This window comes from Melospiza melodia, chromosome 1, assembly GCF_035770615.1.
Source record: "Melospiza melodia melodia isolate bMelMel2 chromosome 1, bMelMel2.pri, whole genome shotgun sequence".
In the NCBI taxonomy this organism is placed as follows: domain Eukaryota; kingdom Metazoa; phylum Chordata; class Aves; order Passeriformes; family Passerellidae; genus Melospiza; species Melospiza melodia.
In genome coordinates, this window is record NC_086194.1 from 80,021,465 (window position 1) to 80,034,325 (window position 12,861).

The 12,861-nt window shown below is 36.8% G+C and overlaps 1 protein-coding gene across 2 annotated transcripts in view; it reads right to left on the reverse strand.

Moving 5' to 3' along the window:
- Nucleotides 1–12,861, reverse strand: part of CTDP1 (CTD phosphatase subunit 1) — a 96,350-nt gene that overhangs the window by 70,359 nt on the left and 13,130 nt on the right. For both annotated transcript variants that reach the window (XM_063159495.1, XM_063159502.1), the window contains exons 2-7: nucleotides 12,126–12,209; nucleotides 9,555–9,648; nucleotides 8,633–8,761; nucleotides 7,174–7,324; nucleotides 1,859–1,949; nucleotides 563–729 (exon numbers count right to left, since the gene is read on the reverse strand). In XM_063159495.1, the coding sequence (XP_063015565.1) occupies nucleotides 563–729; nucleotides 1,859–1,949; nucleotides 7,174–7,324; nucleotides 8,633–8,761; nucleotides 9,555–9,648; nucleotides 12,126–12,166 (673 nt within the window). In that variant the 5' untranslated portion in view covers nucleotides 12,167–12,209. The remainder of the gene's footprint in view (nucleotides 1–562; nucleotides 730–1,858; nucleotides 1,950–7,173; nucleotides 7,325–8,632; nucleotides 8,762–9,554; nucleotides 9,649–12,125; nucleotides 12,210–12,861) is intronic.

Consider the following 12,861-nt stretch of genomic DNA (forward strand, 5'->3'; position numbering starts at 1 on the left):
TTTCTAAATCCATTATGTGTATTACACTGCTGAGCCTGTTGAACACAGGATTCTTGTGTCAAATGCCAGAACACTATGTTCACTAGGTGCTAAAAATTCACACTAATTTTATTAGCACGATTTAGACTGGGAGGCAAGCAGATTTCAACATTCATTTTCAGCAGTGTGTTGAGGCCAGAGTTTATTGCCTATTCCTCCAAGTCCCAAGGGCAAGGAAGGGGACTGAAGAGGTGAAACCTATAGAGAAGAAAAAGTCAGCAGGTTTTACATGGGGGAGCGAGGGAGAAAGTGTGTCCCCCTACACATTCTTGAAGAGTTTGGTGTATTGCCAAATCAGCTCTCAGCCACAACACTTCTGCTTCACTTCTGCTCTGGTGGATGCCAGAAGAAATGCTCTCAGTAAGAATAGTCCAGTTTTACCAAGCTACTCACATCTGTACTGTCAACTTCAACAGTCTGGGATTGCCCATCTGAGCACAACTGCAGTATTACTAAGACCATCTCAGTGACTTACATCTGTCATGCTTGAAAAGTGGACATGGTTTAAAAACAATCTAATTACCTTTCTTCTTCATTTGCATTTCTCTTGATCCAGGAGGTGCATTAATATCTCCTATGCCCTGAAAGTATACATATTTCTTCACAGTTATCAAATTGGGTGCAAACTTCCAAACATCCTCTCTATCATCAATGATGCAAACCATGGAATCTCCACAAGGAAAGAGATCTCTAAGAGACAAAATAATTGATAAATTATGCCAGTTTTAGAAATTTACATAGCAATGAAATAAATTTCTATGGATGTCCTGGTTTATTATGAGCATGTCTGCAGAACATGGAACTTACAAAAGAAACTTACAAAAAGCCAGCAATATTAAAATTATGGAATTCAAAACACAAGCTTTGAACAAATTAAAGTTAGTGGATAAAAGGGAAACGGCTCTTTTAAAATCTGTGTTCCAAAGGCTAAAAGCAGAAAACAAGAAACATCTGTAAGAACAAACCATCGCAACATTTCAGTCTCGATTTCTTTGGTTTTTGTCAACCAATAGCCCAAAGTCAACTTTCACAAGGTCAATACACTACCTATACAGATAGGTAAAAAGACACAAGAAGAGTTTCAAAGACTAGATTCATTCAAGCCAAGATAAAGGAAACAGAATTACTAATATCACCCATCACCTAGGAGGAAGAAAAGGTAGAGTACTTAAGATACATATAAAAAGCATCAAGAAAAGAAAAAAAAGCTTCTCATTTGCTACAGTCAGGTGTGGAGAGGCAATAACTTTTAGTATTTCATAAAATTGCATTAAACATATCTGTCTTAGAAAAAAATCTTGGCTGTACACTCTGAAAAATAAAGAACACTCTGAAAAAGATCAGAATGTGAATTTAGACTAGAATATGAATTCAAGGCTCTAGATGACCTAATTTCAAGAAACACTAGGAACAGAAGGTGCTTTTAGCACATTTGAAAACCAGAATACTAGGTACTGAATTATGAATTAAACTCCAACTGAGAATTTTGGTTTAATTAAAAAACCCACAACATAAGTCATTATAATAAGATCACAAGACAAAGTGGAAATATGGTTGTTATTACAAGAATAAGAAGTGTAAGTGAAAGCATGATGCCATGGCATCCCACTTACTGTTCTGCTACCAAAGAACCCATTAAGTAGAGGAAATGCTGCAATGCCCAACACCTCAGTTTTACTGAGATGGTGTTGATATTTAAGAGGCAGACAAAGAAGGATATGAACATATTAAATGCAGAGGGAGTAATTTTTATTTTATTTAGCATATCTTCTCTGTTTATTGTCATGTTTTGTATAATACATAAGATCCACATACATACCTAAGGTTCCCAGTTTTAGAAAATGGATCAATACATTCATCCCTTGACAATATCCGATGGGAAAAAAGCTTCTTTTCAGGGTCCAAAAATCCTTTTGGAAAAAGAAATCAAAAAGTTAATGTTCAAGATGTTTGTTCCTTGCTTATATTTTATATACTTCTGCTATTTTAATTTGAGCAACAGCAGTTTAACAGACAATTTTGAGACATGAGATCAGATGGAAGAAAGTACAGTGGATCAAGTATTTGTAGCTAATTCAGTGAGAATTTTAAAAATTCCACCTAATTTTCTTTCAACATGGCAACAAAACTGAATTTGTGACAGCCAAATAAATATGGCTGAAAGAGATAGAGCAGGTGATAGACACACAATTTTTGCAACTTACATTTATCTCTCTATAGCTGGTTCTTTAAAGCTAAATGCTCTCCTTAGCTCATTATGCCTAGGGACTGCAGAGAAGTCTCACAAGAGTCGGCAATGTGCTGCAATATTTAAGCACAGTAGGAAGTTAAGAGACAGTTCCAGCCAGAACTCTTGCATTTGTAGGTTTTAAGTTGTACCTCTAACAACTACTTCAATACATTTTCACATAATTATTATATCCTGGAATTTCTAGAAATATTTAGGCCCAGTTGTAGTAACTTTTCTGACTGCACTCTTTAAAACAAACAAATAAACAAATTTTAAAAAATCCCAAAACCAAAACAGAAGCTGTGCTAACTGATCTTCAAGCAAGATAAAGTGCTATTATTTAGGAAAATGATGACTTGGGTGTACAAACACACATGCACATGCTTCTGAATCCAGTCTGCAGTAATGAAGTTCACCTTCATGAGCAGATCACAGCCACATAATTGCTTAAAAAGAAACTGGCATATTACATGCTAACCTGTATTTTTTGTTTTACTGAATTCATACTGAAACTAGTATCAACTTCTCATTTTTATGAATAATACAAAGCAGTCAATACTTACTTGGGAACCATCTTTTCAAGTTTTACTGTCTTTTACTTTAAATGATGGCCATATTATAACCAGAAACAGAATTCAAAATGACTACATAGTTGCTCTATGGACCAACTTTAATTTTCTTTCAAGGAGCTCAGATTTGCACAGAACACGTCTTCAACTCCTTTTAACAGTCTAGCTCCCAAGAGTACCTTAAGTTGGGACTTCAAAAACAAAGTCTAAAAAAAACCCTAAAAATCAGTCATCACTTCTAAAAGTTGATCCTGTATGTAATTAATATTGATGTGTAACTGGAATAACTTAAAACCCATAAAAGCAAGAAAATTCTGAGTTAAGGACAGAGGTTCAACCTTAACTCACCCGACTATGCTTAAGAATTGCTGCAAACTCGTAGAATCATCCCCTGTAGTGAGACCCTTGCAGTACCTAGGCATAATGAATTGAGAGAATTAGCTACAAAGATTTAGTGCTGTACACACATATACTTTGACAAACTACACAAGCTGTCACACAAGTTGCTGTTCTCCCCAACAAAACTCTCTTCTGCTAATTGTCTGAATACACAGGAACTCTCTACACTGAATTAGACAGAAGTGCACTAATTACATGGCAAGAGGCCATGAGTGAGGCCCTCAGCCACAATGCTGCAGAGCTAAAACTGTAAGAAAAATGAAGTTGAACTAAAAAAGTCCAAATGCTGAAAGCCTGGCTGCCAGAGATTAGAGATAAGGCAGCATTCCTTAAGTTTCACAGTGATACTTTACCACTAAACTAAAAATACAATGAGGATAGAGCTCATCAAAGATCCATCTGCAAAGATACAACCCACCTTAGGAGAGTCCAAGATTAAGCTACCTGAGTAACAACACAGAAAACAGTACTGGTCTCTTTCTAAAAAGTTTTTTCCAGGTCAAACTGGTTTCTTTTAGATGTTACCTAATAACATCTTTTAGATGTTAGTCAAATACATCAACATAAACAATTTGATGTTTTCACACAATTTGATGTTTTCACATCTCCGGGAAAGGGTAGGTAACATTTCACTAATTTCATAATTTGTTTTCTTCAACACACCTGCACCCACCAAAGCCACTCTCTCACTCTCCTCTGCAGCTGGACAGGGGAGAGAAAATATAAAGAAGGGCTCCTGGGTTGAGATAGGGACCAAGAGAGACTGGGACAAACTGAGCTTCCATTTAGTCTCATAAATTAGACACAGTGCTAGGTATGCTCCCAAGTTTCTTGAACAAACTGAAGATGCTATAATTACCCTTGGCCACATTAGGAAGGACTATCCAGTAGACTCACCTAGCAGAGACTATTGCCCCAGCTGTTTGTTTCCCATCTCAGACTGGCTCTTTGCACACAGACTTAACAAATCGTATTGCCTGCTCTTATACAGACTCTCTTAAAAAATAAAATTCATAAATAAGTAAAAACTAAGTTAAGACCATCAGAAGATACAATGTGGAAAACTAACTCATATTGGGGATGTCTCAAATCTTAGACTGAGTTAAATAGCAGTTCCCAGGAGAAGTTATGTAACAGTTGGTACCAACATGAATTTGAATAAGTCCTTTTATTTATAAAACTAAAATTGAATTTCTGAATTCAATTTCAGAAATTCTGAATTTCTTGAACCTTTAGTTCAAGCTGACATTCTACTTTACAACCTGGAAAGAGCTGTTGACCCAATCTTTCAAAAGCTGGGACAATTTCAGACACTGGTGATTATACATACACACTGTATACATCCTGTAATATACTTGCTGTAACAAACCATACATATGAATGCTCTCAACTTGGTCCTACTTCCTAAATTTCCTTGTAAATCTGGAGTGATTTCACATTGCTTTATCGTTACTTAATAGCTTCTGAACTTAAAACTCTGTGACATTTTATAACTAGCTTTTAAGCTGACATCTGTTTTAAATATACCAAACTTCTCTTATAGAGAGAAGAAATTAAGTAACAATTACTCAAAATAATAATTTAGTAGAGAAATACTCCAGGGAGCTCTAGATAATAAAATCCAAAGCTCATCTTCATAAACATACTACCAGATATCACTTCGTAAACATGTCAAACTAAAAAAGGGTTTGATATAAATTATTTCAGCAGATATAAATGGTGTTTACAAATATCAGCTAATCCCACTTAACAGCCAGCAGGAATCAGCTGAGATGAGAGAAAAGGACTGACAAGATGTCATCTCTTTTCAAAAGCCTTCTAGGACATGAAAGGTGCAGCTCAGAGTTCAGGATTCACAAAGATATATAAGACGTCTACAGAGGACTTAAGCAAACAACCTTTTTCTTGTGAAAAAGTTCCCCAGGATTTTATTACAAGTTATTTCTTTATGTAACACAGGGATAACAAAGTATCAAACTGACAGCTCTGTGAGAAACCATTTTACCAACACTGCCATCAAGTGTTCTCCATATGTATCAGCCATGTATTCCTCCAGAACTGCATCTTGGCTGCACAGGGGGACCAAGGCCTGTACCCAGTGCTCATCCATAGACTTCAGCTGAAACGATCACCAGCACGGCACAAATAACCCACTCGCAGTTTGAATGCTTCTGATGAGGTCAAACAGCTTCAGGCAGAAACCCACAAGTCTGTTGGTGACCGGAAGCAGCAGTACCCTACTTTGGTGGCTATTCCCTCTAGGCAATAAACGGGGTAGCCTGAGCATGGTGACAGCAAAAAGTGTCAGCCTACGACAGCACAGGCAATCCACACTGGGGCTCAGAGACTAAAATGGGCAGTGGACCAAATCACGCATTGAGAGAAGACAGGGAAAGCACTTAGACATCCTGATTTAACTACATCTGCAACTCCTCCCTGACTCTGAAGGCCACTTGCTATAGTCTAGCTTCTGACCTTAGGCTAGATCATGGCACACAGATCCAAGGGAGGAAGACTGTCCCCTCACTTGTATTTAAACTTAGTGAGAAGAAAATTATTCTCTTTTGCCACAGAAAATAAAAATGCATTCTAAGGACAGAAAGGAACAGAATTGTTCATGCATTAGCAGTACACAACACTTAATCCAACAGCAAGACTGACAAAGCTTTAGGAAGATTTTTCAAACTATGGTCAAAGACTGAGCAACACAGAAACATTCACTTGGATTGGCAGGACAGGACATACCTCAAACCTTTCAACGAGTATTAGCTGGTGACCACAAATACCACATTTTGACCACAGAAATATTGTATGTTGCCATTCAGAACATTCAGAAGTCTCTTATAATTGCCATTAAAAGCCTCTTCTATGGCATTTAACATGCATAAAGAATTGTCTGATTATGTATTTTTTTTTTCTGAAGTGTTTTAGAGCTAACTAGCTCTCTATTTTGGAATCATCCTTTCTTGCCAAGAAGTGAGATTACTGAGACATTGTTGTTCAAAACACTCCTGGCAATATGACACAAAAAAAAAAGCAAATGTGAAAGACAACTTAAAAAAAAGCTAGGAGACATGGAACAGCAGTATGGATAATCTGACACAGTTATAACCTAAAATATTGTTAATTATATTATCTTAGACCAACAGACTTGATAAAGGGAAGTTTGAGGAGAAAATGCTTTTCTGACAGAGAAGACTAAAATTGGCTTTTACCCCATCTTGATAGTTTAAACTCATGGTGTCCCTCCAAACATGATTCAGACCCATACACTCGCATGACCAGGGCAATTTTCTTTTATGCTCAGAAACAAGAAAACATTTCAGCCAGAGCCAGTGACCCACACAATAGACCACCACTGTTATAATTCAAATATAAGTTTTCACTTGGAGATTTTAAGTTCTTGAGAAAAAGATGTGAAAATATTGCTAGATTTCTGTTTTTCATTAAGTGTATCTCAGCTCCAGGACATAAACAGAATTGCTGTAAACAGATTTATAGCAGCAGAACTTCCTTTGGTGAAAGGAAACCAAACGGGGGTGGCGTTCCTCACAGGATGAGATGATGTCACATTGCTGAATTTTACAGAACAGTTATATTAGATTTGTAAGACAAGTGAAGTTGCAGATCATTGTTAGGGTCCATCAACATAATTTCTTACTTAATAAGAAGGTACTAGTTAACAATCTGATTCTCTAACCATCAGTGAAACAAAGCAAATCTGATGGGGGGAAAAAAAAGGATTATTTCTGAAATTACAGGCCATACAGGCAATGCCTCGTAAAGTAGCTAAGAATTCTACCCACAGGACTATTTAGGAGGTGGCTTTGCACAAAACAAAGAACAAATATTTGAAAACAACTGCATAAAGAAAATTAGCTATATGAGTATGAAGTCAGGGTAGGTAAATATTGTTAAATGAAACATACTACTCACCAGCAATTGTATGTGCATACAGTCTGCTGCCAAAAGTAAAAACATGTAATTCATAGAGCTTGGCAATTTTTTCCAGGAATTCCTTACAATGAGGACGCAAACGTGTGTGCAACATAGGCTCACCTCGCCCTAACTGGAAATGAAATATTCCCTAGAAGAAAAACCATGTTGAATATTATCAAAATAGCAAACAAAAATGTCAGCATTCCAGAGCTACCCTCTTCCCTCACTTCAACTTTATTTGGTCTTACTCAAAGAGGGTTTTGGTCACAGGATTATGTAGATAAGTAAAATCCAAAGCATGCTTTTGCTCTGTGCCAGGCAGTCCAACAATAATGCTTTCAAATGCAGGAAACTGCATTGTTGAAAAATTTATGATGCAGGTGTCTTTCTTTGAAATCTTCATCTATGGCAAACCAATCTGAGAAACTTCTCAATGTGCTCATTTCACAGAAGTTCAGGATCTCGCTACAATCAATACCTCACAGTGAACTTCTGACAGACTCATTTCAATCTGCATTGAGCTCAAAGAAAGTATTTTATTTTATCCAGCAAAGTCTGCCTATGGAAACACAGCAACAGAGAGCAAACCAGGAAAGAAGCTTACCTCACAATATTTAAAAAAATATTTTTCTCCAAACCATGAATTTATACTGATAGAGGCGCAGCCTTTCAGACACACAAGATTTTTTAATCCTTAAGTTGAATACTCATGGTTTCCTTTCCTCTTAATTGCAATGCACATTTCTAGCTTGCTTCTTCCTAGCAATTGTGAACATATGCTTAGCCTACTGGACCGAATGGCTACATGCAAGAATGGCAAGAGGAAAGAAAAGAACTAAGCAATCACAGTTCTTCATGCTATTGATGTTTGAATTTGTATCCTCTTTTTCCAGACACTGTACACATTTCAACGTGTTTCGTGATTTAGAGCTTCCACATTCGAAATGTTACAAGCCAATATCCCTTGTCAGTTCAATAACAAGTGTTTCGTGAAGAAATTAAACACAACCTCTCCCCTCCTTACTCCCCAAAAAAGATTAAAAAAAAAAAACCCTACACATAGTCATGGAATGACAGACAAAGGAACACAGGATTGCTCAAAAAGGGACTTTGAACAGTAATTCACTGTATCTGCCTCAGAGTTGGTAGTCACATTACTGAGTACTCAGCTTGTGAATTGCAGAGGAAGGAAAGCAGAGATTAAAATTAGCTACCTGAAACATCTCTCAAAATTATTATAAAGGAAAAGTGCAGGAAAGCATGAATGGATGAAAGAAAAATGTCCATTGAAATGTAGAGAAAAAGGAACATATTACAGAAGACTTGCTTCTCATTTTCTTTTATTCTTCAACTACAATTTTACCTAACCACAGAATGTTCTGTTAAAGAACCATCATTTAAATATTGTTGGAAACACTTCTGTTGTTATATTGGATTGAAAGGTAACCCCAGATACCTTATTGGACATTTGCTGGCAGTGCTGTTCTGTAGTATGGATCAATGTCTGGTCCAAATCTACCATGAGCACCAGTTTCCTATTTCGATGCAGTCGCTGTTGATCTTCTCTTCCCAGCTGCTCAGCTTGCTGTAACAGAAATATTCACTGCTAAGCTTAGCTTCATAGAAATACATTGGGTTTATCACCTTTTGTGCCCACCTGAAAAGCCCTTCTGCTACAAACTAACTGCACAAGAAATGACGCTTATATCTTCAGTTTCCCTCACTGGAGTTCTTTGATGAATTACCAGGAAAAAAAAATCAAGTAGTAACATAAAAAAGTATAAAGAGACCAGGTTGATAAAGAAGATAAACAGAATGTTCATCTTCAAAATAAACATGCTCCTTCCCCGTCACAAACTGAGGAATAAACAAGCATATTTTGATAACTCAGATGAATGTTTTAACTATTAACAGATTCAGAATACTTACAGTATTTGAAAAATAATGAAATAATTTTACCATCCAGGTAAGTTGCAGCAAACTACCTTCACCATATCTAGTGGGTCAATTTCAAGGTGAAGGTTAAAGCTAGGTTTCAGAGACATTGCAAGCTTTGAACAGATGTCAGCTAATGGAACTTCTCACTAACTGTTCACTCCTGGTGACAAAAATGTTTGTCTGCTAAGTTTACAGGCTGCTGTCAAACTGACAACTTTGCAGTATATAGCTCCAAGAAACACCAGTATGAACCATGAGAAAAATCAATCTACACTAAGATAAACTCACAAAACCCTGGGGCCATTAATGTTCAACCCCAAATTCTTCTTCAAAGGGACACCAAATTCCCTGTGTCAAGTACATACCTCCTGTAATTAAGTTTCTCAACTGTGGAGCTACTGTGAAAGGTATGAACAAAGAAAGCAAATGATGGTACCTACCTCAGAGCTAACCTTCAGTTCTGGGACACTGTGAACCATTGATACAGTTGCTGTGGATAACGGTACGCTCTGCTTTCCATTCTTGCTTCGTATCCTAATCACATAGGGAAAAGAAACATCACATGAGAGAATAATAGTTTAGCAAAATGTTAAACAGACTAAAATCTGTAGCCTCAAACTATTTACCACCAAAAAAAATTATTAAAAAGATCTATTTTAACTAACACACTTTTTCAAATTCTTGCTAATGCAAGTTACCAGACAAAATGGATTGAGATCAAACAAGCTCACCAGAAAAAAAACTGTGCAAAAAGTCACTGTACTAAGTTATACTTCCATACAATTGTTTTGTAACACATGCTTTCACTAAGATGAAACACATTTATGGATTGATTTGCATCAAAAAACAAGCTATAAACTAGTGAAAACTACCAAACCACTCAAATTTGAAACTACTCAGTTTCTTTTTTTTTTTTCTTTTTGCAATCACTCAGCAAGCAATTATCTACTTGTTTTCCAAGCCAGAATATGAAAAATATGAGCAAAGGATAGACACAGACAAAGTTACTCTCTGCACACAGAGTGACTTATGGGTGACTGCTGCTTCAAAAATACCATTGGAAAAAAATGATGTGTGCATATACAGATATCAACACAGAACAGGTGTCACCCTTGTGTGCATATACATATATGTGAGACCGGGTGTGTGACTGCACACACAAGTACAAAATTGCTTGAAAACTCAGAAAATAACCCTCTATAGGATCACTTTCACTATCTTACATCAACCAACTTATTGTGAATTCTGACATCTAATTGCTCAACAATATTCAAAAAACCTGCCATACAAATTTTGACCTAGGTGACACACGCACATCTTTTAATTCTACCATGTACCAGTCCCATCAAGGACAAGATTTGGTATCACATCTACAACAAGAGTTAAACCAGATTTCACTTTGTGATAAGCAAACTGCTCAGGATCAACTGTACTGAACTGAGTTGAGGCAGACACAACCACAGAGAGGCATCTTTCCCTGTACCATAGTGTATGGCAGCATTGATGTGCAGTACAAAAAAGTACAAAAGTATTTATTTGGTCTGAAGTCTGTACATTTTAGTATCTTACATCCTTTGCTTCAGATTTCAGAAAAATTAATCTTTAACTCTAAATGGCATTTTAAATGAGCTTTTAAAAATTAGACATAAGACATAATAAGAAGTATTAAGTGAATAAAACTCAATTTGCTGGATACCTTGAATTTGTCTGGATTTATTATATGCAACGATAACAGTAGAGCAATATTTAGATGTGACTGTATTCAAACCTCAAATCAAGTGCTCATTCAGGACAGACAAAGCCCTATTCATGATTATCCTGACTTTGCTAGGTTTGCCAAATAATACTTGTTTACAAAATATTAATATTTAAATCTAAATAAAAAGTTATATCCAAACATTAACCAAGCTATTTCTTCCACTCTCAATATTCAGTTCACTTGCACTGGTTTGTGGGACAATGTTCACAAAATAATTCTTAACAATGAGCATGAATTAAAATGAAACATAAGTATTTCCAGCCAAATGAAATGAGTATGCAACATTAATTTATAAAATCCAAGCAACTATACAGCTTGTTTTGGAACAGCTGTTGAATTAGTAATTTGCTATGCATAAGAAACATACTCTTTACCAAGCAATGAGACACAGCAAAGGAGAAATACAATCATCTTTTGAATTTGCTTTCTTTTTTTTTACCTAAGGCTTAAATTCTTTTAGTTCCATGGCATAATATTTCACAAAAAAATGAAAACAGTTAAGAAGCCTTAAATTGAAAGCACTGGAGACAAGCTAGCTCCCATTCAGACACAGTACAAATGAAGCAAGGGCATATGAAAGAGACTGCTATTACCTCTAAGCTATTTGCACCTGCACAGATAAAGCTGTCAAGTTTATTAAGCAAGCCACTCTTGACACACCATACAACTCCCAGTCTCTGGTGAGTACATGGAAAATCAGTGTGCTGAGAATTTACCTCTCTACACATGCTCCTTATATTTTCTACCTAAGTTACCCTGAATTACCTCAATGAAGAAAGAGCATGCACAGTTCTTAAATCCTAAATGAGTAGGGACCTCAGAGCAGCCTTCTCTTTACAACCTTTAGCAACCTGAAGGTTCCTGGAGAGGAACTATTTACAAGGATGTGTAGAGACAGGACAAGGGGGAATGGCTTTAAACAAAAAAGGGTACATTTCATTAGCTGTAAGAATGAAATTGTTCTCTGTGAGGGTGATGAGGCACAGGAACAGCTTGTCCAGAGAAGCTGTGGATGTCTCATCCCTGTTTAAGGCCAGACTGGATGGGACCCTGAGCAACTTTGTTGAGTGGAACGCTCCTCACAGCAAGGGGGTTGGAATTAGATGACCTCCAAGCCCCTTCCAGCCCAGAATATTTTATGATTGAGAGAAGGAAGAGCTTGAATTCCTTCTCTATTAGATGAGAGAAGGAAGAGCTTGAATTCCTAATCAGAAGCAAGGAGAAGTTGGAAAAAAAAGCTGACAATACTTACTGAGTTAAATCCTGGCCACATTCTGCACACAAGCCTTTCATAACAACAGGATGGCTGCAACCTTCCAGTCTCACCAAGACAGCCCTGAAAAAGTCATAGGCATTCCATTTACAGAAGGCAGATTACAGACATGTAGATTAGTAACCCATAGACTGAATTAATTCAAGGAATAAATTCTGGTTATGACTTGAGTGTCATAACCTCAAGATATATGCTTTTGCCACAACATGGTGAAAAAGACAATCATCTCTATTTTCAAATTATTAATTTTCACAACTTTAGAAGCCAACTGAATCATATACTAGGGTCAGTTTCTAAGCACAGTTTAGCAAGGAAGTTCAATGAGAACAAGTATTGTTTGTCCAGAAACAGTTTACATTCATTTACATACAACTCCCCATTAATACCCTACTGAGCTACACAGTAATGAAAACCAAATGCAGAAACTTTAATATCAGAGAACAGCTTAGGTTCTCTTTTAAAATCAGAGTCCAACCATTAACCTAACACTGCCAAACCCACCACTAAACCATGTCCCTAAGCACCACATCTGCATGTCTTAGATTCATCCAGGGATGGTGTCTTGACCCCTTCCCTGGACAGCCCATTCCAATGCTTGACAGCCCTTGCTGTGAAGAAATGTCTCCTCATATCCAGTATAAACCACCCCTTGCACAACTTGGTAATTTCCTCTCCTCCTATTGCCTGATACTTGGAAGAAGCAACTCCCATCTGG